At 43.6% G+C, this 25,873-nt stretch overlaps 1 protein-coding gene and 1 non-coding gene across 2 annotated transcripts; both read right to left on the bottom strand.

Annotated features, from left to right (window-relative positions):
• Positions 1-33: 33 nt before the first annotated feature.
• On the bottom strand, positions 34-23,262 carry wdfy2 (WD repeat and FYVE domain containing 2). The gene is made up of 12 exons (XM_006639202.3): positions 22,922-23,262; positions 20,495-20,562; positions 18,065-18,138; positions 16,851-16,905; positions 15,976-16,126; positions 15,352-15,464; positions 14,127-14,253; positions 12,016-12,121; positions 11,054-11,155; positions 8,506-8,636; positions 6,999-7,107; positions 34-6,213 (listed from the first exon to the last, which is right to left on the bottom strand). The coding sequence occupies exons 1-12, from the start codon at positions 23,056-23,058 to the stop codon at positions 6,184-6,186; spliced, it is 1,203 nt and encodes a 400-aa protein (XP_006639265.1). The 5' UTR covers positions 23,059-23,262; the 3' UTR covers positions 34-6,183.
• A 974-nt stretch (positions 23,263-24,236) lies between these two features.
• On the bottom strand, positions 24,237-24,308 carry trnad-guc (transfer RNA aspartic acid (anticodon GUC)). The gene has a single exon. It is a non-coding gene; the product is annotated as a tRNA-Asp (tRNA).
• Between the last annotated feature and the right edge of the window lie 1,565 nt (positions 24,309-25,873).

The raw sequence follows: 25,873 nt of genomic DNA, 5'->3' as shown, positions 1-25,873 counted from the left end.
AATGGCAAATTTTACACAAAGAAAAGTCAGATGAGGTGTCAAAAAATAACTTACGGTTTATTTTTTAATGTGACAGTATGGTTACAGGAATTTCAGGCAGGGATAAAACATACTGATTCTATTATGCAGTTCATCATGTTTACACATTTTTAGCAGCGGAACTGGAATGTCCTGTGTATTTTACTATCAATAATAATACATAATACCTAATATAATACTTAATAGCAGAATACAAAAAAAGATGGCGGATGACATGGATGTCATACATTAATGGGACAACTCATTTTCACATCGGCAAGATGGAAAAACACGTATTCAATTTTCACAATCCAAAACTTTGCAGGCCCCCCAAGTTTGTATTCACATTATACTACATGTATATAATTTTACCCAAACATTGCACCTACAGTAGGTGACAAGCCTGTATTTCAGTAGGATCCTATTGGACATACAGTATTTGTTTACCTACAGGAACTGCTTTCACATTAGTTAAGATTGAAGTCTTCATGGGCTCTGAAATTGCCTTGGCTTGCCTGTTCAAGAACCACGGCGTGCGCTTTTCATAGACGTCTGAGGAATTTCTGCCTGAGAAAGCACACTGTCACTGCTCCGTCTGTACACAGAAGTGGCCTTGGCCACAGAGCGGCTTGTAGAAAATTTAAAAACACAAAAAAACAGCTAATTTTGATCTTTTAAGAACAAATACACTCAGAAATGCCTCCATTATATTTAGCAATATTCCTCGTTAGATTTTATTTTTTATAAGTATTTTGAGTCTTGATGGCCAGTTTTTGGAAGACCAAGGTCTTTATTTAGAAACCTTAAAGTTGATTTTTCAAAGCATACTGTATGGTATAAATTTTGGATCTTTTATCAGTAGTGTAGTCTTAAATAAAGTCTTAAAAATCCACATTAAGGATTAATGATAATCCATATTATCAATTAATTTTACCATCTGCTTTTAAGATGGGGGAGCAAAATTAAAATCTTATTTGCAGAATGAATGGTCAGGCAATTCAGTGGGGAAAATTAAAACACGTTCAATATTACAAACCAAAAGGCCAAAAAGGAATGTTCATGTTCGGTCACGTCTTCCATCTCAAGAATTAAAACGAATACACACACATTAGCAGCAACATCTAAAACAACATCTAAAAACTCTACACTCCATCATCCCCAAGCCTCTGTTGGAAACACGCGTGTGCTGTTCAGTCTCACTCTCTGAGCATGGGGGACTTTGAGGAAACAACCTCAGTTTAGTTTGGCCAGAAAAAATAAACGCTTGGCACTGCAATTGTGCAGTCCACGATAAAAGTAACAGTTACGAAAATACAATCTTCAAGTTTTTGGTATGGAATATTCTGGACACAACTGGCAGGATTAAAGTTCTAGAGAGCAACATTGTTACATTGCCTACTTCCTGGGGTAAGCTAATTCTGGCACTTGTTTTCCATGCCTTTACAAGTCCTTAACATCCAATAAATTAATTGAATTCATTCTTAATCCTTAATTAAACCGGGTGCTGGTGCCAAAGATAATTTTTTCAATTAAGGATTGCCATTACTAAAATAAACTGAAGGTGTTCATGTTGATGTAGTCCTTTATGATCCAGACACACACAATTCCAGTTTTCTGGATTTCTTTTTAAAATGATCAACAGCTGTCAGCCTTTGAAAAGTGTTAAATCAGTCCAGTTAAGCTACTGATGAGCTCAATTAGGCCATTAAGAGCAGAGCTGGAAGAAAACCAGGCCCAGTCCAAGTATTTGTGTAACACACCATGGTGAGTCACCCTTGTGTGGCACTTACAAAATCCCATTGATTCTTCTCTTTCAAAAGTTCCAAAAGGAAGCAGGGAGGCTGTAAGTCATTGTGTTATTAAAACAGATTCAGAGAAACCGGGTTTTGGTATTTTGCCCACGAGATTGCTGTAAGAAATCACACCATTTACATAGATAGTTTTGCTTTAAAAAAAACTGCCTCTCAAGTTGCTTGCCCCCAAGAAATGGCAGGAGGTTTTTTTTCCCTGTTTGATGTTCACTCCTGTTGATGATCTGCATTTGCTTAATGGTATGATTGAACATAAGCAAGTGCAGGGAACCTAGTAGAAGCTATCAATGCTTTGTAAATCTTTTTTTTCCCTCAATGGCAGCACCTTATCACACCATTATGTTACACAATTCACAGGCATTCCCTTTGCTCCTCTATAATCTATAATATTCTGACATAAATCCACTCCAAACTCTGAACGCAACCCATTTCCATTTGAAATATTTACTGTAACTGAAAATACTTTTGCATTAAGTAAATATTTGCAGAGGTATTGTAACTGTTACTCATTTTAGGTGTCTGAAGTGTTTTCAAGTATGCAGCCTCACAACTTACAGTATTGTCTAACTATCAGCTCCTTCCCTCTGAACAGCAAGTTCTTGTCAGTAACCAACCACACCTGCTGTCCTAAACACAGCAGGTTTCCAGAGGTACCTGAACAGTCCAACTCCTCGTTGTCTAGAGCTGGACATTGTCATACTCTATTCCTCAGTCTGTTTACATTGTGAAATAGACATGTTTATTATTCCTTTCATGTGGAAACCTTCTCACCCTCCATGGGAAGGTGGTTACAATTCATTCTTTCACATACAGAAATTTATACATCCTGGATTTAAGTCCTGTTTTACAGGAACTACATATTTTAATTTATTCAATTCAAAATCATTAAACAAATATCCAATATTTCTGTCCTAGATCTACACTCCTGCTCAATTATACAAGTCTCCCTTTCACAAAGGGTGGCTGAAGAATGAAAGAAACAGACCCAAGACACTGCTTCTCCATTAGGTAGGGAGCTGTGTCAACATGCGTAGGCTGCAAAGGAACAGGTAAAGGGTTATTCCATGCTTAAAGGAAAAGAAAAGACACACACTGGCTCTTTACAATGGCTTCTCCATTATACTATTAACTGTAGTGTTAACTTTAACAGTTGCTTTTCTGAAAGGGAAATTTGAAGGGAACTCCACTCCAGCTGACTCTAAAGTTACAGTAGATCTGCACAATGTTATGTTAAATGCTTGGGGTTGTTAAACAGCATGCAGGTAGCTGCAATTTTGTAACACTACAAAAGAACATGCAAGATTGTTGCTAAAGGATCAATTCCTGAAAATCTAATGTTACATAGCTTAGTGCCCTAAAGAGTACATAAGAATATAATGTTTCTCCTTGATTAAATGTATATTGTTTCAGCAGTGTTGTTTTGCAATTAAACAAGATGTGGCTCCTCTCCTGTATGAAAGCACTTTGGGATCCTTAGGGATGAAAAGCACTGTAGGAATTCAAGGAATGATTAATTATGAGCAGCAACTTGCTTTTCATTTAGACATATCTTCTAAAAACATTCTCTGTTCTGGACTAAAGAGCTCTGCTATAATGCAGAATAATTACAGACAGAATGTGTACAGTAGCAGGCTCGTTACTCCAGAACCCACTGCCCTGTATCTGTGGCAGTGGCGCCCTCTAGTGCCTAGCAATCAGGAGCAAAGACTGTCTTGCTTTGCTCTGAAAGATCTTAAGCTGACTGGTAAAGAAAGAGGACTGTAATTAGCAGATAGCAACACAGTGTCAAACTACAATTCTTCAGCTGAGTGCAAGCTCAGGATTTGTTATATATTTTTTGTTTTACTGTTTGTGCACTTTTTGTGTGTTAGGGAAAACGGGGTTCACATGAGAATGAAAACTGCTACCCAACAAAGCAACAGGCAAAGAGAGACCCTGTTCCTCACCGAGAGGGGACAGCAGCTACTGATCAGTCAGACTCTCCTTGCCTGGGCTGTAGTCTCTCATGGCTTATTACATGAGACAACTGACAGGTACCTCTCCTGTCTGCTTACTCTTGATGGGATCTTGAGACCCTCCCTGCTGGCCATGGCCAAAATAAAGTGATATCAAATACTTCTGAGAAAGTCATTTTGAACCGGGTAAACAGCAAGCGTTTGGTTTTAATGTATGAGATTTGCTGTACTTGTGTAAATGGGATTTTAAAGTGGGTTTTTGTTCGGTACTTCAGTTTCCTAACTTTTCCTCCACGCTCAGCGCAGCTTGCTAAGACACACTGGGTGGGTAACCTTGTGTCTCGAATTGTCCCCCTGTCCCAGTGTCCATTGGGCATGTGTGCATGTGTGTTTATATCCTGCTATTAAGCCCTCAGTTTTGGGAATAAGCTCCAGCTTGCTGCAATCCTTACTTTCTAGCGATGGATGGAAGAATCACTATTGCCTACAGTTTACAACTGCAGTTTAAATCTGTTAATGCAGATTCAGAATCATTTGTCAATTTAACTTTCATGATATCTGTTTGTCTGCAATTGGTTCTTTTAGTACAACCTGTTTCAACCACATTTGCTTTTTACAGCTTTGTACGATACCCTCTCTCTTCTACCAGCAGCGATATTCAGCGATATACCGGTTTCAGATTTTTTATTTTTCACAGCCCAATATCTGATTAAAAACTCTTTGTCTGCCAATTGAACGACAGCTGTGGAAATCCCCTGCATATCAGTCTTCTTATATGGGGTTGTAGTCAATTACAGTGCACATAACCCCACACTATCAAGCAATTAACTTAATTAGCCGTTAGAAAAATAAGTCGTGGTACCTCTAATTAAAGTGACAAATATTGAAGTAGGTAAATAATTGCAATTGACTAAAACCCTAGTGTGCATGAGCCATAATTAAGTGATCCTGTAGTTTCCTGGTCAAAGTCTGATTAGGTATAAAAGGACCAAGTCTTGAAACAGTACGCCAAGTCATTCATTTGAGCTCCGTCGCCACAGAATCCAAATGAAACCAAAGGATTTTTCTCAAAAGTTGAAAGTGTACAATTGTGTGCTTTAATTTGTATATATTTCTTTTCAAAAAATCAAACCCTTATGGACCTTTTAGACCAATGGTCAGAAACTAAGTTCCTGGAGGGCTAACCGTCTTGTCTACATTTGTACTACCAGATAAGTCAATTAAACAATTAAACATGTCTAGAACTTTTCTTAAGACATTTTAGAGCTGATTATTCAAAACTATCACTTTAGTTACCTACTGAATATGTCAGAGCCTGATTAAAAGAATTACAATGATGCAGTTAACAATAAGAGCAGCTATGTAACCAGAACACTCTATACCTTCCAAAAACTGTGATTGAAACCCTTGGTTTAGACTACAAAATGCACAAAATCTAAAAATCAAAGAGAAATAATGCTACATGATAATGTGCATCGCTGTGTTACTTTACAAACAGGTATCCATTTCTGTCAAGCACATACAAAAGTCTCCTGGATTATAATGTCTCCCTAGGAATATCTTCTTTTAACCAGCTGTGAACACCCACTGCAAGTAAAGAGCACTTGTGAACAAGCAAATCGTCAACGCATCAGTACGTCATATACTGATACATCACAGCAATTAACCAGTTTTCCAGATGCCAAAGGATAGTCATTGATTATGTAATCTTGAGTATTCTCCCAAAGTCTGTTTCAACGTTTTGTTGAAATATACAGTGTGAATATATTGTATCTTACAGCTTCACGTCAGTGTATTCTTCACATATCAAAAACAGTTGGGCAGCCCATCTGCACTGATTAAAGCCTCATTTTCTCACTGAGCATGGTAAAGGAACTGAGCAACACTTTAATGTGTCCTCCCTCTTTCAAGAGCCACAAATGATCAGTCCCCTGCAAGTTCCCTCCAACTTCCCAGAGATTTCACTGCTGTGAAGTTCCATTGAAAAGGAAGGAGAAGATGATGGTTTATTAAAAGACATGTAAAGATAGTAGCCATTCGTTAAACTTCTCCTGTGCTTCCAATATGGATACTATCTTTCTTTAGAGATCTTTAGAAGTTTATAAATTAACATAAAAATAAAAGGCAGCAATATATTACACCACATTATTAAGAAACCAGGACTCCACATGGCATCATCCCTCATAAAATGCGAGGACAATAATAAAAACAACAACTCTGCACCCCTCTTGAAACAACACCTTTCACAAGGCCTGATGTTTTCAAGGGTGTGCGATTACTTGCTTTTTGCTTGTTGGTATGTTTTCTTGTTCAATATGACACTTTGTCCCTGTGACCACCGCCTGGGTTACAGAGGCTGTCGGGCTGAGCTGAGTGCTGGCTCTTCCCTCTCTCCGGAATCAGGAGACGACAGGAGTCATGTCCCACAGCTGCAACAGGAAACAGACGCCTGTGAGGAAAACTTGGCTCTTTCTGTGTTCCTTTCTCACTTCTGTATATGAACAGGCAATGCCCACGTGCTGGAGTTCCTGTTGCGCTCTAAGACAGAGCTCTCGCAAGGGTCATCTTTATTTCATCGCTGGGAATATCTTTAAAAAAAAATCTCTACTTTTCTTCTGAATACATAACCAAAATACCGGAGATTGCACTCTTTTAATTGACATTGATGCATCTCAAACTCCTATAGTTTAAGGGGATGAAGCACCACACATCTTTTTAATAATTTAGTATTGGCTCTTGTTTTTCTTTTCATGTTTTCCCACATTCAGAAATCATCACCTGCTAACCACCCCAGCCCAGGGCTGGGACTCTCCTGCTTGCAGGAAGGTATCAAGGACAAATGAAAGCACCCTCACTTGCTGGAGACATTCACCGTTTCGGTGCAGTGAGCAGAGTCGGGATCTCTGGGCCCTCTCCGACGGCTCAGCCAACTTGCAGGCCCCCAGGGGTCACCTGTACAAGCTCCCAGCATGCCAGCTGAACCTGGACCACAGCTTCCAACCTCCAGTCACACTCGCTTCATTACACAGTAGCATTAAACTGCTGACCTCTGGACTTAATGGCACGTTCAGACCTGTGCCTTCACTGGGTGAACCTCTCAGGAGCACCAGTCTCTAGCTTTCTTTTACTGGACACCAAAGACTTGACGCAGGACTCTTCAGGTTTCTCCACTGCCTCTCAGATAAACAGCTGTCGTTCCTGGCCGGTAACGTACCTTTACAATCTTGTCAGCCCCGGACGTCAGGAGCCACCCTCTCGTGGCCTCGAAGTGCATGTGGACGATGTTGTGCTTACTGTCGTGGAATGTGGCGGTTGGCGCTCGGCTGCAACAAACCATGGAGACAAGAAACTGAATCGCTTTCGTACGCAGACGGGTCACAGGGTCGAGGGCAATCTCTGTAATGTCTCACTACAAAGGATCCCCGAGGGTCCAGAAAAGAGCCATTTCACCTCACCTAAAAATGTGTGTAACATACAATGGAAATCACTGAGGTTAAAAGGTATTTACAATCAGCCTGAGTATTTTTTGTTTGCTAGACAAAGTGGGGAAGCAATAAAAAGCCGATAGTTCCATTATTCAGTTCAGTGTATAGAAATGAAAATGGGGATGTTACGTTAAAATTATACAATGCACTACTGAGACCACATTCAGAATATGTAAAGGTTATTCCATGCTGAAAAGAGCCTTCTTCAGGCGCCATACCTGAAGCAGGCTCCACAGCCTAATTGTTGTGTCTCATTTCTTTTCCTTTCAGCATGGAATAGACCTTTACCTGTTCCTTTGCAGCCTATGCATGCCGACGCAGTTCCCTACTTGAACACATTGAGAATATTGTGTATAATTCTAATTTTTCACGTTACAAAGTAGATCTGGTTGCTCTGGAATCAGTCCACATTTCCATGCTCAAAGCAATGTCCGGCAGTGATAACCTAAAATCTAATGCTTTTGTTTGTAACTGGGAGGACTGCAAGGTGACGGCAGCTAGGTGAGATTCTTGGATCTATCAACTACTTTCAAACGGATGGATTTCGTCAACGCTGATAAACCGGACCAGGGCTATCCAATCAGGGTCCTGGGGGGGTCTGTGTGTCTACAGATTTAATTGTTTCTTTAAACCAGCAGCACCTGAAGAGACAGAAGGAACTGTTTGATTAAGCCAGTAGCTGATCTGGCCAGCAGTCCTCCAAAACTAGGAGCTGACAGCCCCGCCCAGGATTATGACAAGAGGCAGCTGGTCAGATCGATTAACCCAGACGGCTCATCCTTCCCTGAGAGCCCTTATTACGTTATTATTGATGATTGATTTTCTCCCTTCACACCATGCGCATGGTGTGAAAGTGCTGTCTATTGTACTGTGAACGTCATCCAGAGAACAGGATGAACACGAAGCCCAATGTACACGTACATATGGCAAATAAACTCCTCTCTCTCTCTCTTTTTCCAGCTGACCTTTAATTTTTTGAGTCCCAGGTCAGTTCAATCATGAAGGGCCGTGGTTGGATCGGAGCCCTGCCAATGCATGAACTGGAAGGGTGAAGGTCACCCAGCCCAGGTGTGAAGGGGGACAATATGAGGGGGACAGGTCAACTGTGTGCAAACCGGCCTGCGGCGCAGCTCCTGCACTGCTGGATGACCATTTTTTTCTTAGCTGACGGGATAAGAGTACGTTCAGTGCGGCCAGGACAGCGCGGGCGCCTCCGATGGCTCCATGGCCACTCACTCCTCATCGGTGATGGACTCGTAGCAGCTGTCGCACACCCTCACGTCAAACTCGAAGCCCATCAGTGGGATGGTGGAGCGCTTCGAGCTGCACTTCCCACACACAGCCTGGCCACACTTCCGGCAGTGGTGCTGGAGAGACAGGAGACCGCAATCAGGGAAACAGGGAGCAGGAAAAGCAGAACGCCTCGATTTGCCAAGTACAAGGAATCTGATCTGGTGTCTTGGTGCAAAAACAGAGACAGAAACAGTTCAACAGTGCGCCTACACTTCAGATAAAGAACATGCACAGGTCCATAGTTATAAAGACACACACTACGTCTGTATTCCTGTGTTCTGGTCAAGCAGGGTGATGGCCATGGGGACGAAGCTGGTCAGATGCCGGGTGGTTTGGGTTTTGACTGACCAGTAGCATGTCCCTGTGGCAGATGTTTGAAGCAGGTGGTGTCCTAGTCATCGATCTATTCTGCTTGCTTCTTTACTCGTGAGGTTATATGCCAAACGGCTGCTAATGACTCTAAATACAGTGCACTGCAATTAGCCACCAGAGTGGACACACACGTTGCCAGACGCCGTGAGAATGTTCTCAATAACGGCCCTATAAAGCTGACGGGGAACGGGCTGGGAGATATTTCCATTTTTCAGTTGACGCAGGAAACACAATGTCTGCTTTGCTTTCTTCGTGATGCCGATAACATTTTCTTGCCATACCCACTACCGAAACAGAACACTTCCCCCAGAATTCAGAGGGAAGCCAGAAGCAACACTCGTACAGGAAAGGTGCAGTCTTGTACTAAAGCTAAAGCTATACCTGGTATCTGCCTCAGTAACATACAGTACAAACTGTGTTTCCATGTGAATAATAGAGTCAATTTCTTTCTTAACAAGTGAGATACCAGAGTGCTACTGTATATCTCCTTTGCCTGAAAATGGCCGCACAGCAACATCATTGTGAGACATCAGCACCTGCAAAGTAAATACTGCAGTGTTTTTTAAAGGAAATATATAAATAGTTAAAGCATGTTGTTTAAAGCTTCCTACTGCGTAATTCATTCGCACGATTAGCGCTTGGTAATGCCACTATTTCAGACTAGAAAAAAAAAAACAATGCCAGTTCATCTTTATGAACGTTTTTGGTAATTTATTTAGGTCCTTGTAAAGAAAATAAAGTTGACATAGTCCATGCCTGTGTGGTGTTTTGACATTCTGTCTTGTTACTCCCATAAAACACAGTTGTTTTATGGGATAATTGCAGAATCACACCACAGTACTTTCTGCACACCTACGACCACTCAGGCAAATAATCTCACAGTAACACTGCTCTCTCTGAAGTGATCTCTCCCTTCTCCACCTCGTGTGCTACATGAAGAGGGAGACCTCCTGCATGTGAAGACTGGCCTGCCTGGCATACACGAGTGCTCTCTGTTAAGTGACAGAATAAAGGTGCCCATTCCACCTGGAACTTCAAGAAGCCTAAGTACAGACCAGAAATGATGTCCATGTCCATTTGAGCAAACGCCATTTTAATTAGTCATTACTGATAACTCCATGATCTAGGGTGAAGTAATAACAGAAAAGTAAAGTGTTGCACAATACAAAAGGCCAATAAATAACACTGTGCTTCACAGAAGAAATGTGTTCAGTTACATTTACAGTCAGGTTACACAATGTCAGGTTTCACAGAGGAAGCAATGCCTTGGTTCCTGCCTCCCAGCTATTCTCCCGAATCCGACAGCAAAAAACAGCTCTCGGTGAAATCTGGAGTCATGCCACTTTCTCAGATTCTCACTTTACAGTGCTCATGCTAAATGCAGCAATTTCAAACATTCCAATGATGCAGGACAGCAACGATTTATAAAGATGCCAGGAGTGGAGGAGGGAACATTTCTTCAGAACTGTTAACGCTTAACTTTGGGACTCTGATAATACACTGTATTTCATGTTCCGAGAGTTGCTGTCAAAGAAGTCCAAAACTGTAAATAACACTGTGCGGTCCTCTGGGGGCACTGGGGCTTTATTTCCACAAGAGTAGGGATGCAAATACTGTATTCCATTGTTTGTAAGAGTGGGAGTGATAATCCCATTGTCCAAATGCCTCTGGGTTTGCACAATGTGGCCTGTTTAAAGCTCCTCTCTAAATCAGCTGAAGACATTTCTCACTTCTCCACCAGATCTGCTGCATGAAGTGGGTGACCTCCTGTATGTGAAGCACTGTGGGATCACTTGGGATGAAATGTACCATATAAATGCAAGCCATTTTACTGCACTTACATTATATTGCACCCTGATTGGCTGTGGTGTTTTGTACTAAAATGCATTGTACTACACAATATATTATACTATATGACAACACATGATGCACACTTAATATTCTGTAATACGGCTCCATATTGCACAAGTGCTTTGTCAATACCCGTGGATTGTCACTCTAAAATACCTCATTCGGAGTTGGAGTCTGAATGAAATTTCAATATTTTAGGCCCCAAACACCTTACAGCCCCTAACCCTAACCCTAACGCCCACGTAAGCGATAAAAACAACCTGCTTACCTGCCTCAGTCCAATTTTCTTGCTGTCCCACATCTGCTTGAAGTTCCAGAAGAAAGGCTGTTCACACTTCTGACAGGAGTCACTGTCCAGCCACTCTGGAGTCTACAGAAGGCAACAGGAAATAAACATATTTCTGTTTCTTATAGTGGTCAGTTTTACTGTATTTGCTTTAAATCACACTGGCCCAGGAAGAGTCAGCAGCTTGGGCTCAGACTGCCTTAAACAAAGACATTTATGGGGCAGTGAGCCTCAAAAACTGAGCTCACTTCACAGGGCCAATGGAAATGACCGCAACTCTTGTTCTTTCTGAAGTATACTGCAGAATATTAATAAAAATATCACCCGTCCCACTTGTAAATCTCACACGAAAATTGCCTTCTGCAGCAAATTCCTGAACATTGAGTTACATCGCATCCTTCCACAATAATCCACCCTGGAACCAAACAGGAACAGCAGTTCGATCTCGGAGCCGAGGGCAACAGAACAGCCCAGTTCTGCAGACACACAACACTGCGGGCAGACTGCTCACTCAACAAGTACCACCCGAGAAAGACAACTAAATACTGAGTCAACACAACAACCCCTTTCTGAAATGAAACTGAAAATTTCAGCAATATTTGTTCCCTATAGATACAGTACATACCCATCATCTTAAAATTCAAAATGAGATCAGCTTAATTTGCATTAAAATTAGGACTACTGGTAAAACTTTTACACGGATTTAAGATATTGACTAAAACTACTTAATCTGCAGCTTGAGACAGATTCAAGCCAAAACACTCTAGGGAAAGTGTGCTGATCCTCAACGGCAGTGAATTCCTCGGACCTCCTTATATCCTAAGCAGGATCATACAGAGTGCAGCTCCAGAGATCTCCGTTTCCAGTCACGAGTCATGACTTGAACTCATTAGTCGCTCCAGTGATAGGCAGGAGCCAAGCGCCTTTAGGAAGAGCTTTCTGACCTCCTGCCTTTTAACATCCATGTTCCAGATAACGATCCCTCCATCAGAACTGCATGAGATCAGCTGCCGTGTGTGGTGTGCATAGCAAAGGCCTTGGACTTTTTCACTGCAGAGGAGACAGGCAAACACACACAGTAGAAAACAAATCAGGCCCCTAGTTAAAGGTGACATATAATATTAACTTGCCCGCCCTGCACAGCGCCTCACAAGCACAGCAGAACATATTTTTACTTGTTTTATTCCTTGAAGAGCTACTCCAGTGCCCCCAACGAATAACCGATGACCTGTAATAGGCCAAACAAACCCAAGCACAAACATTTTTCTCCCCTTCATTCAACGTCTGAAAACAGTTAGGGAGAACTCAACGGATAAAGTCTCTGCCTTGAAAAAGTGAAGAAAAAAGTGAATTGTTCTAAAAAGAAAGGGGTCACGGAAATATTAGCAGAAAAACCCTGAGATACAAGGGGTCCAGATTCAGTGATCAAAGCAATCTCCAAGTTTACCTTGGGTTAGCCTGGGTTAATTAGGTTCTAGGTAAAAGATTAAGTGTCGATCAACAGTCCAGAAAAACAGCTCAGAAAGAGGGATCCTTGTTCCAGATCACCTGGCAAGACCAGACTGGAGCCAAATCTTTGAACCTGGTTAAAAGAGTTCGCTATTCTGGGGTTTTCAGGAAACACTGATTTCCTGTGTAAAAAAATCCCTCCATTAAAAACGTCCTCTCCTGGTTAGTGGGTGCATTTTTAGAGTAGGGAGGTAGGTTACACTTCATTTAGTGACATCTAGGTTTACAGTGAGAGAGATTTAACCGCAAGTTGTATTCTCTTTAGTTTAGAAGGCACCTCATCTCTTATGTATGTTAGAGCTTGAATACTTGGTAAGTCTGGGATTTTTCTGGGTGGTTGGGACGTTAGGCCTCTGGGGCACCTTGTTTGTAAATTTAGCGCAACATATGTTGTGTGCTTATGTTGTGTGTGGTTAAGTGTGTGGATTGTCATTTTTAATAAATATTTATTTAACCAAATGTTTCTGAATTATTACTCTTTTCACCAAAGCTGTGCCAGAGAACAAAGAATTCACATGCCTCTATCTACACTGGTCGCTCAGGTACATTCTTGGAAAAGTTAGGTGTTACGATTAATTTATTTATTGATTTATCCTCTTGGCTCATTTCCTGATTTTCCCCATTTTCAGTCCCATTAACGCCGAATTCCAGTATTCCCCCTCACTATCGACTGGCTTGACATCGCCGTTCTACAGTCTCTATTAAGGACGTGAGATGGGGACCCCCTGTATGTAAAACAGGCCTGCATTTCGGAAGGAAAGAGCAGATCTGACAGTATGTCAACAGCAGAGGAAGTCTGACTTAAACCCGGCTTCCTTCTGGCACGCTGCACAGATGGCCGCTGTCACTGCCAGCCTCCTGTTGTTTACTTTCACCTAGTGTGTGTTCCTAAAGGAATGTAGTTTGACTGTAATAAAGCCTAGAGCTCTTTCCTGGGCATGTCTAAGTAAGACGACAGATGACACAGGCAAGCACTCGTATGTGATTGCAGAAAGAGCCCTTACTGATCTGTGGCCGTACCCCTCTTGGTTTGAGGTATGACTGTCTGGACATTAAGGACAAGGATGGTGGATCCCCCCTTCCGCCGTAAACCATTAGGAGTTTCCATCCGCAGCAGAGTTATTGAATGGACAGGACGCGTTAACATATCCAACTCCAATAGAAGTGGTCTTGAAACCTGTACTTCTACCCCAGAGCTGGCGATTGCTGTGAACTGATCCTCCACCTGTACCCCACTTGTACTTCCAAAGTAAACAGCATTTAAATTCCCTTGTGAGGGAAAGGAAATGATTTTCTCCTCGATTCAGAAACACTGATGATAACCTCAGCACAGCAGAGTTGAAACAAGCTGTTATTAAGCAGTCATAGCTGAAAACCCTTTATTTGCCCAGCAATCTACCTTAGGGAAAGATAATTTCTTCCAGTCAGTTAAGGGGTTAAGCAAAACATGTTTTTAGCCCTGTAAGGTCAGGCTATCTGTCTGGCAGGGCAAGGGGACATATTCAGCTCCTGTCTATAAAATGGAGGGAAATCTTTCAGCACTTACTTGTGACCCTGCAGTTCAATGGCTGTTCCTTTTCTGCCTCCTATATCCCACATAATGATCGAATGGTCCGAGCTCCCCGAAAAGAGGACACGCTGAACTGGGTCCCAACACACAGCTGTCACGCTGCCTGGAGAGGCAAGACAACACTGGTCACCTCCGAACAGAAGCACGACTCCCCTCCTGACTGACTCAGATAAACGGCACAACTTGAGGTCTGTCAAGACAACAATTGTCTGACCACAATTCTCTGGGGCAGCAGTAGGTGAAGCTAACTTGACCATGATTCTCTGGGGCAGCAGCAGGTGTCTCTAACCTGACCATGATTCTCTGGGGCAACAGCAGGTGAATCTAACCTGACCATGATTCTCTGGGGCAGCAGCAGGTGACGCTAACCTGACCATGATTCTCTGGGGCAGCAGCAGGTGTCTCTTAACCTGACCATGATTCTCTGGGGCAGCAGCAGGTGACGCTAACCTGATCATGACTCTCTGGGGCAGCGGCAGGTGACGCTAACCTGACCATGATTCTCTGGGGCAACAGCAAGTGTAGCTAACCTGACCAAGATTCTCTGGGGCAGCGGCAGGTGTCTCTAACCTGCCCATGATTCTCTGGGGCAGCAGCAGGTGACGCTAACTTGACCATGATTCTCTGGGGCTGTGATAGACAAATTTAGCTTAACTCTTGACCATGACTCTGAGTAAAACAGAGATAAATGATGGTTATACAAATTTAAAAATGAAAACTATTAGGAATGACACATTTCAACAAAGGATAAAGTGAGTCACCTACAGTAAGTGTAAAGTGCACTGAGAACCTGAGAAGTGCCATATAACTGAGATATATATAAGCTGCTATTATTATTGTTATAATTATATATTATATATAATATTATTGTTTTAATGTATTTGCTTGCTCTGCATAGAACAGGACAGATATATTCACTTCCAGACTAACATTTGCCTAAATTTAAATATACAAATAATTACTCAACAAAATCTCTGGCAAGATGCTACAGTATGTAAAGCAAATGCCTGACATCAACTTGAAGGGAGTGAGAAATGTATGAACAAATGACTTTTGCCAAATGTTTGCAAAAGCAAATCAGATACAAGCCTAGACATGTGAATAGGGTTAATGTACTGTACTAGCATCCCTGACAGTAAATAACTGCTCTTGTTATTGTGTCTGACAAGGTGTCAATACAGATGATGAAACTGATACAGACCTGTGTGCCCTTTAAATGTGGTGACAAGGCTGCAGCTGTCCTGCTCCAGTTTCAGGATGGTCACCTGGCCCGAGTGATCGCCTACGAAGGCATGTCTCGTCTCCACATCAAACCTGGGGAGCCCTGGTTAAGGACTAAGGACTCTAGATTTGTGTCTCGATCCTGGTTCAATCCATCAGCACAAATAAATCACGAAAGGAGTAGCAAGGCTCATATGCGTGCCATTTTATTTAAAGGACGAATCAAGGGCCAGTGGTCACTTATTTATGACATGAAGGTCTCAGGTCCATGACTCGGACCACTGTATCATAGTACCATTAGCTTAGTCCTGGAGTGAATAACAGGGCCTGGGCTGTTATCTCACAGGCTGCAATTCTCCCACTCTGTGCTGGTTGCTGTTATCACCACTTCCCTCTTCCGCAAGCTGCCTGGTTGTTCTGTATTAAGCAGCGTCTGATAACTGCAAAACTGGGATTCCCATTTGTTTTTTACCCATCACTCCAGGAGGCAGGTACGCGAAGCAAGGAAATACTGTAAATCATTCAGAATGACCCCAGTACATCAACAAGCTCGTCATACAGACTCAGGCAGGAGCGCTACACAGGCTTCGCAGCAGAAAGATACTGAAGGCCGGACACCCAGGCAGGGGTGCGGTACCCGCCCAGCCTCTGCCCGCTCTCCGAGCAGTGCCAGGTGAAGTTCTTGTCCTGCCCAGTGCTCAGCACCCACTCCATCTCCAGCACAAACAGCACCACCGTCACTCTGCCCTGGTGAGCTGCGGAACACAACAGGCCACGTCACGGGGAAACCAGGAAAAAAGGAAAGGGAAGCACATCCGTTTCACGGAAAACAAGGAGAAGCACAAGAGGAGCATGTCCACTTCACGGTAACCCGACGCCCTGTCCTGGGAAACCAGGAAAAAGACAAGAGAAGCTCATCCCCCCTGCACACAGTAGAACTAGACACTGCAGGACAAATTTCATTCCTCAGCTTGCCTGGTCATTTGTAAACTTCTCATAATTAGCTATTGAAAAATTATTAGAATGGTTATTTCTTTGTTACGTTATATCAAGGGTGGCCAAGCCTGGTCCTAAAGAGTCACAATCCAACATGTTTTAGAGGTCATCCTTAAATCCTCATCAGCCACACACACCATGAACACTTCACTTTTAACCACCTAAGTAGGTGATTTGCAAGGTGAAGTAGTCTGGAAGTTATTTTAAAAGGGAAAGAAAGAGAACCTTCGGCTCTCGTGGAGCATAGTTGGTCATTCCTGATTGAACCGATTCAATTAATTGTTTCGCATTGATGAGAAATCGCATGGGTCTGTTCGCAACCAACTAGCAGACAAATCCCAAAAATAAGTGAAAACACAAGTATCTCTGTGGAGGGGAAAATAGCATTTTCATTGAATAATCAAACTCATCTGTATCGTTGCTACCATTCCACTGGGAAAACTTGCAGAAATTAGTTATATAAACCAACACATCCTGTCTCACCCTGGTAGCTCCGAGCAGGGGTCATCTTGTTATAATCTTCAGAAAGAAGAAATTCCTGAGGAAAGGAAAATCACATTTTAGAACTGAGGTAGCCTGACAGAAAAATACATGCTAACACAGGTTGGAAGAGATGCAAAACCGAAAGCTATCAAGCAGTGAAAGAAAAAACAAGCATTCTTCAAATCTACAAATTTTCCATGGTTATCTTAAAAAATGCCCTTGTCTTGTCACGTTATCATCTTAAGAATGTTGTAACTTATCTTTATACTATGGGTTATAGTAATGTCTGTTGAGATGAGAAATAAAATATATGTCATAATGACGTCTCTGCTGAAGGAAATGAGAAGCCCAGCTTCACTGACACAGCTCGATCAGTGGGTGTGATATTACAATCAAGCCTTCCTAGGATTAAAGTACAGTTTTGGGCTTCCTTAAACCTGTTAAAACCAGTTTTCTTTAAACCTGTTAAAACCTTTCTACAGTAGCATCATTCGACTTGTAGATTCCACATCTGAGAGAGCATATTTGTTTCTTAATTAACTCATGAAAGATTAGTTAAGTGCTTATGCTTTTCACTATCTTTAGTACAATTAAGAACCATTAACCTAACCTTTTTACATCCTCTACAGCTTACTGGTGACGTGGGACATGTATATATCTTACTTATCCAGCATTGCAATATCAGCACTTAAGCACATTGTTAAAGGTGTTGCTGGGGTCTGTTAATTTCGCCTTCAACAAAAGTTATGATAAGATGCCATAAAGCTGACTGGCTTTAGCAGCCCCAGTGGCTTAACGCTACACAATAAAAGACAGGAACAACACCCACAAACAGGACAAAGCAGACCAATGTCTGCTGCCTATCAAAGGACAGAACCTTGAGCAAGACAGAGGTGGACAAGCAGTAATTACATATCAAAGAACAGGACAAGCACTCAGATTGTGAAACAGACTTCTTTCTGACTGTATATAAGAGCTGGGAAACCCTTGCAGTGTGTCTGTTCTGTGGGGCAGACCCAGTGTGGGTTGTTGTCATTATTGAATAAAACTGAATCTGCACAAGACTGTGTCCTGCTCCTCTGATGAAGACTTTCCCCCAACACTGGCGTAGGTGAATAACATTAGGGGCTGCTCTGAGGGGGTACAGGTTCCTTCTGGCCTCCTCTCAATACCCTCACTGTGGGCAGTGAAGGAACTCCCGACACATCACTTACAGAAACCAAGCCGTTGTCCATTCCAACAGACAGGCGCCTCGTCTCAGGGTTAAAAGACATGCAGGAACAGGGAGCTGGAAGAGGAGGCAAAAGAGCAACAAGAGAAAGTCAAGGCCCATGTTCCCTCTACCTCCATTCACACCACTATGTTGTTTAAAATACCCCAGCACAACAGGATACTTAAAAATAAGACATTAAAGACTATGTTCAAGAACACAGCACTTACTGCACTGCTCAGATTTCTGTTAAAGACTAAGAAAAGAGAACAGTAGGAGTCAGCCACACAAAGAACTGTTCATGTAACTGATATACTTTAAAAATAATGGTCTTAATTCTCATTTTAATGGTGAATTTCGAAAGCACTTTGCGCTGTAATGAACGGGATGGCCGTTCTCCTGGAGTCCCCACAGTTCCTAGAGCTCATCCTTACGTTGTTAGACCGCAGATGGGTGGTCATTTTAGGAAGATCATTATGAATAGACATGATCATGCAAAATGAAAGTAAAAAAATCCCAAAAGCCACTAGCTCAGCACCAGCCTTACATGACCCGTCTTAACATCATAATAATAATAATTATTATTATTAATTAAACTACTTTGCTTAATATTAATTTACAATAAATTTACTAAATTGATCCAAACTTACGTGTAAACCAGGTTGCAACAAAATGGTGATTTACAGGGGACGTGCTGTACTGTGGCACTGCAGGACCAGGAGGGATCACTCACATTGCAGAATATTGCATTGGATTTTGAAATATATTGTCTTTTTACTGCTGCATATCAATGGAACTCCCCATAGAAAAGCATCAGTAAGGTCTACTGAAAATGTACTTGCATACTGATGAGCGCTAACACTTGACTGCCCCGAATCCACAGTATAAATACTGGTTGATGCCGTGCAATAGATAATATATCAAAACAATCAGTTGCACTGTTAATTAATGTGTTAAATGTGTGATTAATTACAATATGTGCTGGTGAATAATATACATACTTTGACTCGGAACAAATACTAAGTATGTTTAAGAAGGGAGCTGTGTCAGTGTGTGTAGACTGCAAATGAACAGGTAAAGGTGTATTTCATGCTGAAAGGCCAAGAAAATAAACATTTTGAAGGCTCCACAGCCAAAACATAGTGTTCCTTTTTTTCCATCTTTCAGCATGGAATAAACCTTTACCTGTTCAAATACTAAGTAGTCAACCAGACACTTAGAATGAGCCTGTACAAACAGTACCACTCCTATACAGTTCTACACTCACAGACAGAAATCCCTGGAAAATAAAACTGAAGCGCAATCCAGAAATCATCACCAGAAGCACCTTGGGAATTAGAGCAAAGTGCAGTCCAATACTATATCTTCATGATCAGGACAGGCAATAGTTTCATATCCCTTTGTCCTTAAGAAATGCTGAGTCCAGGTAATGTGAAAGAGGAGGCTGACGTTATTTAGTAAGTGCTATTTAGTAACTTGAAATGCTCAGAAATTCTGCAAAAAACATTTAACCTTCAGCCTTATTTAGGCAGGAACTACACTGTTACTTCTGCTATTAAATTTTAGTAAAGCAGCAAGGCTAAGCAGGGTGTCTGTTTCTGTTCCTGGCCATATTCATAAAACATTTACCGCCTTGCTATTTACATCTCCTTGCAAAGCAGTCCAGACAAGCTATAAAAGGGTTTAATCTTCCTAACACCAATTAAAGAGCAAACCTGGCGTGTGTCAAAGTTTCTTTTTCAATCTGTGACACTAAGGCTGGTTTTCATTTTTCATTCCTTTTTTCATTCAAGAGTGCTGAAGAAGAGCTTTATGAAAACCAGTCATCTGTCTGCTCTGCAAAATGCTGCAACACCACCGAAGCACGAGGAGGAACACAGAATGAACAACAGGCACGTGTGCAAAGCAGAGAACAGCAGAGCACAGAGCACAGCAGAACACAGCAGAGCACAGAGCACAGCAGAACACAGCAGAGCACAGAGCACAGCAGAACACAGCACTGTAGAGCACAGAGCACACCAGAGCACACCATAGCAAAGCACAGTAGAATACAGCAGAGCACAGAGCACAGAGCACAGAAGAAAACAGCACTGTAGAGCAACAAGCACAGCAGAGAACACCAGAGCACAGAGCGCAGAGCGCAGCAGAACACAGCACTGTAGAGCACAGAGCACACCAGAGCAAAGCACAGAGCACAGCACAGAGCACAGCACAGAGCACAGCAGAACACAGCAGAACACAGCAGAACACAGCAGAACACAGCAGAACACAGCAGAACACAGCACTGTAGAGCAACGAGCACAGCAGAAAACACCAGAGCACAGCACTGTAGAGCACAGAGCACAGCAGAGAACACCAGAGCACAGAGTGCAGTGCGCAGCAGAGCACAGCTTCCTGGTACAAGGAAACCAGCAGTGAGTAACAGTGCACTTACATGGCATAGAGTGAAAGATACTAGGCCAGTACTGGCCACTGTCCCTCTTCAGCCATACTCGGATGGTCCTGAAAACAAAGCAAAGTGGTTCAAAAAACATCCCATTACCTATCTAGTGTGCAAGGATTCACAAACAACCTCACATCTGCTGCAGGGCAGCCTGTATTTCTGTGGTTGTCTGCAAACACCATGAATGCAAATATGGAAAACAAATGTTGCTAATCAAGGTGGTTGTCCCAGGTTACTCAGCTGAACCAATAAATATCAGCATGCCCATGCTTGTTTTACCCAGCATAGAAGGTTTTCAAAAGAGGTTTAAGATGAGCAGTTGTAGAATCATGTACAATGCACCACTTTACATAATACAAAACACATTAGTAATGGGCATTGATTTTCTTTGTCCATATACAAAGCTGAGAATATACAGGTAGTGGACAAAAAAATGTAAAAACCCATGTAAAGTTAGAGTACTTATCAAGGAGCTGGACATCATGTACTGTGGCACAGTGGCTACCAGCATTTGAAATTCTGCAGGATGGATGCAACATCATTCTTCCATGGGAAAGTCAATCAACTCATGCTTGGTTGATGGAGGTGAAAAATGCCGTCTCAGGCATCATTACAGAACTCCCTATAAACACTCTGGAGACTGAGGAGGCCATGACAGGCATAACATCAGTGTCCTGCTCATCCAACCCCCAGGTGATCACACGCGCTCTGTGAAAGGAGACACTGTCGTTCTGGGAGACACCCCTCCTCGGCGAAGGAAATGATGCATCATGGGGTGAAGACCAGCCCTTGCCTTCTTAGAGAACGAGCACACCCAAACAATGCCAGGAACACGCTCCCACCAACACGACAGACCCAGCGGCAGAGCTCCTGAAGCAAGCGCCACGCGTGCGCTCAGCCACTTCTGTCGAGATCACGGGGAAAGATGGTGCGTCTGAGCACATCACATTTCTCCAGTGGTCAGCAGACCACTGCCTGTGCTCTTTCACCAGTGTCATCTCGAACCTGTGCTGCCAGCTGGGATGAGCGGCGGTCCCGTGCAGGGTCCTCAGTGGACCGGGTTTTGCAGTTTGTTCACTCGTTGTTCTGCCCCTGAATTTCGGATGCGGGGTTTGGATCGGACGCATGCAGCGATGGGGAGCTGTGATCATGAAGGAGCTTGAGAAAAAGCCAAGGCTATCACAATCCTAGCACACGTACTTCCAGTCCAGTTCCAGTCCCATGCTGACCCCACCTTGGACACACTGCTTGTGAGACATCAGCACGATGAGCTGTCCTGGACACCCGGACACCTTAACAGTCACCCCTCTTTCAAAGTCCCCGAGATCTCCTCCTGCAGCCATGATTATCGGCAGTCAAGCCTGTCCAACAGATTTATTTAGAACCCTAAGCGTGCTGGGATGTTTCGGATTAACGAATACGGGAGCCACACCTGTCCAGAAGCCCTTGCTTCCAATATATCCGGTGTCCCTTGTTCACTCTGGCGTTTCCATTTCTTTTCGTCCACTGGCTGTACTACCTCCATTGCATATTATCTTCTGTGCAATAATTTGTATTTTAAATGTAAAGCCAGTCATTTTCCTACATGGCTACTGCGAGACAGCTTTCTGGGCCCAGTGGCGATGCCAAGGTGCTGTTCCCCTAATGAACTATTGAAGTCCTATCATGAGTGCACTGCCAAGACCCTGCACTGGGAATCATTACAGTACACACACTGTACACGACTTAATACATGGGAGCGCTGATTAAGCACCACAAATACCACTGGAAGAGAAGCTGGGCTTTACTTTTTTTTTTTTTAGGTTAGACACTACTTTCGATTTCAGCTCTCCCACACGAAATAATGCCCCATCGATCCTAATCTTAAAGCAACCCATAATGGGTCAGTAAGAGCTCAGCCGAAAATGAAATTAACCAGCTAATGTATAGTTGGCACACTTGCGTATCGGCGGCAAGGCTGGCGTGCTGTGGCTTCGTGCTGGAACTTGACTCCTGCATAGCTAAGCGCACTGGGACCGGAGCAGTCTCTAACGCAGCACCTCGGAGCCTGTCGGGCAGCTGGCACACTACAGTCACGTCGGATTTTTTTTTTTTTAGCTGTCAGAAAGGGAAACTACGTTTCTACGGAGGCTTCGAGATCAGCCCTTGATATTCTTAAATGCATTAATTATTTGAGGTCACGTACAATGGCAATCGCAAGCTTAATCACGACCGAAGGCTCCGGGATCTCAAGTTAATCAAATGCAAAGCGGTCACCCTTGCTCTTACTCCAAGTATACGATCAACATTTTACACTCGAATTATGGAAGGCACTGAGTGGCGTGATAAGCGGCATTCCTATGAACCACGACTTCCCTAACGCACAGTACAGTCGGTCAGCTCCGGCACTCGTTGGTCCGGCGGCTCCGCCTGTCTCACCTGTCCTCCGAGACGCTGATGACCCCGTCCTCCTTGGGGATGATCACGGCGGTGTTCACGACGTCTTGCGACGCCTCGATCTTGTTGAGGAGAACGGGTTTGCGGGTCAGAGGTTTGGGGTGGATTCCCGCCGCCATGGAGATGCAATCGTCCCTTCAGCCGTTTTTCCCTGAGTGGCATAACACCCCTGCCCGACCTCGCCTGAAACCTTAATTCTTTGTACACAGCGCGGTGCAGTCAATGATGCTGCTTGTCAGCTGACTAGTGTGCTCTCTGCGTCCATCTTCATAGATCATTCCACAGAAAACACCGTGTGAGGCTGCGCACTCGGCATACCGACATCACAGCCGGCTCTTAAAAAGGCAGGACGGCTTTTTTTTTTCTCCCAATAAACTGCATCAAGCTTTTTTTTCTGTAAATAGCTTTATTTGCTTAGATAACCGTATCTAGGGCAAAGACAGCAAATTGACCTGAAGTGTAAGTAAAAGAGGCGATCGGCCAAGCCGCAGGGTCATAAAACAATTTATCTGGAAGAGCCAGTACCGCCGTCAGGACAGAAGCGGTGCACACCTAACGTGGAGTCGGGTTAAGAAATGCAGCGTGAGCACCCCCTTTAACGTCGTGCGTGGGAAGTGCATACGTCCGATGAGCACATTCTGTGTGGAGTTTGCGTGTTCTCTCCGTGTTTGTGGAAATATCCCCCCCACTTTCCAAGGACATGCTTGTCAGCATGATCTCTCATTACCCCCTGTCTGCTGGTGGTTCTGTCTGTGCGGGGCCCGAGATGGACGGAAGTCCGGTCCAGGATGTGTGGTACTAGTCCCTGCCTTACTTACATCCTGTGCTCACGACATAACCAACGGCGTTGCTTCAGCCCCCGATAATAATTATAAGAGGCTTTCTGATCATTTATTCACGGGGGTGTAAACAGCAGCTTACATTGCCTATGTGAGCGTTAAAAACACGAGAGCGCCACCGTGTTATGGGTTATTAAAGGACGTCTCCTGGAGCCGGGACATCGCGTGTGCTGTCGTGGATGAACCCTGAGCCGCTGCCAAAGGCAGGTCAGTCAGGGACGGAGCAGCCCTGATGTCGGGGGATGGGAATACTATCCCATTCCCCCACCGAGGGCTTTTGCGGAAAGGTCTCAGTCAGAGCACAGGCCTGGTGCGAGCGTGGCATGGAAGCGTACGGGACTTCCCCCCATCGTGTATTTAAAGTGTTTTAGATTTGTAGTTTAACTTAGGCTGAGTCCATTTTACTGCCGTTGGTATGAGTTTCGCTTTATTTTATTTTACAAAATAAAAACATCCCTCTCCCCGTCGGGGAATCGAACCCCGGTCTCCCGCGTGACAGGCGGGGATACTCACCACTATACTAACGAGGAGCTGTGGAGAGGTCTCTGAACGGCACATAGCAGGGAAAAAAACACCCGCAGGGAGTAGGAAACAGGAAGAGCCAGGAGGTCAAGAGGGACACTGAGGTTCCTGGAAGAGGAGGAGGGGGGGTAGGGTGATGGCTGACCCATCCAGCCATTTTCTAACTGCTTCTTCAAATTCAGGGTCTGGGGGGAGACAGAGCCTATCCCAGCAAGCAATGGGGGCAAGGCAGGGGACACCCTGGATGGGACACTAGTTCATCGCAGGGCACCACACACACACACACACGAAGACGGAGAGAGTATACAAACTCCCCCCGGGTGCTGGGAGAGCAGACAGCACCCCTGGGACTGAAAGAGAGAAAGATTTGAGTTCCTTTAGCATAAACATGATCTAAAAAGTCATGGGGCAAGACTGGAGGACCCAGGGTGAGAAGCTGTTCTTTAGCCTAGCGGTCTGTGCTTTAATGGCACAGTACTGTCTGCCAGAGCGCAGGGGGAGAACAGTTCGTGGCCGGGATGGCTGGGGTCCTGAGTGATGGATGGGGCTTTATTGCGACAGTGGATGGAGGGAATCTCTTTGATTGATGTTGAGTCACGTCCTGCAATACTCTGTCGGTGCCACAACCCTTTGTAGACCAAAGGTTTACATGTCATGCATGATAGTAGATAGATAAGACTTTATATCCCAAAGAGAAATTGATGTGTTACAGCAGCCCAGCCCAAGACAAGCAAAAACAGACATCAGAATAGACAAAAAATTAAAATACGTACAGTAATACAGAATAAATATAAAATAAATACATAGGTGTGTGCATTGTAAAAACAATACAATATGTGCAAAATGTGCAAAGGTATATACAGATTGAGTGTCTAAAGACACAGACAGGGAGAGAAGCTGGGGGTCAGAGCGCAGGGTCAGCCATTTAATACTGCACTCCTGGAGCAGCTGGGGTTAAGGGCCTTGCTCAGGGGCCTTGGATCTTGATCCAGGGAGTGGACTAGAAAAAAAAAAACCTTTGCAACTTGTTTCCTAAAAACAACGGGTCTGTTTGAAAACACAGAAAGTTTAATTCCCAAACACGAAACACAAGGTGGCTTGGGTCACCTGAAGACAGCTCAACAGCTGGACGGTTGTGCTTTTTTTACTTTCTACATTTCAGCCTGGAATTAATCCTTACTTGCTCTTTTCCACCCAATGCACAATGATGCAGCTCCCCACTCAATTTCTATCAACGAGTCTGTTTGATCTGGTTGAATTTTTATGTTGACTGATCGTTATATGGGTGTTGTACTGTCGGTCTTGGTTTCCTCTGCTAAGATGGTGATTTTTTTACCTAATTAATTAAAAACACATGGGAAGATCTTCTGGAGAGATCATTGGTGTGATGGGGAAGTGAACAGTATTACTCAGGACCCTGCTACCACTTGGCTTTCAGATGTTTCAGATGTGCTGCGATTCCCCCAGCCCCCCTCTCAACACATCGACCTTCAGGGCAGCTTCTCTGCAGCGTCTTTTTTCCTTTCGCCTTCCTGCTTTGAATGACAAGAAACTGGAATCCAAACAGCAAAAT

The sequence above is a fragment of the Lepisosteus oculatus genome, chromosome 15 (assembly GCF_040954835.1).
Source record: "Lepisosteus oculatus isolate fLepOcu1 chromosome 15, fLepOcu1.hap2, whole genome shotgun sequence".
Taxonomy (NCBI): domain Eukaryota; kingdom Metazoa; phylum Chordata; class Actinopteri; order Semionotiformes; family Lepisosteidae; genus Lepisosteus; species Lepisosteus oculatus.
The sequence above is the reverse complement of the archived record's forward strand: the minus strand, read 5'-3'. Positions and strand labels throughout refer to the sequence as shown.

Coding starts and splice junctions, on each gene's coding strand:
- wdfy2 (XM_006639202.3), bottom strand. CDS start 23,058: ATGGCGGCGGGAATCCACCCCAAACCTCTGACCCGCAAACCCGTTCTC. Junction 8,637..11,053: donor AGAAAATTGGACTGAGGCAG/GTAAGCAGGTTG, acceptor CTGTCTCTCCAG/CACCACTGCCGGAAGTGTGG. Junction 6,214..6,998: donor GGGCTGACAAGATTGTAAAG/GTACGTTACCGG, acceptor TTCCTGTTGCAG/CTGTGGGACATGACTCCTGT.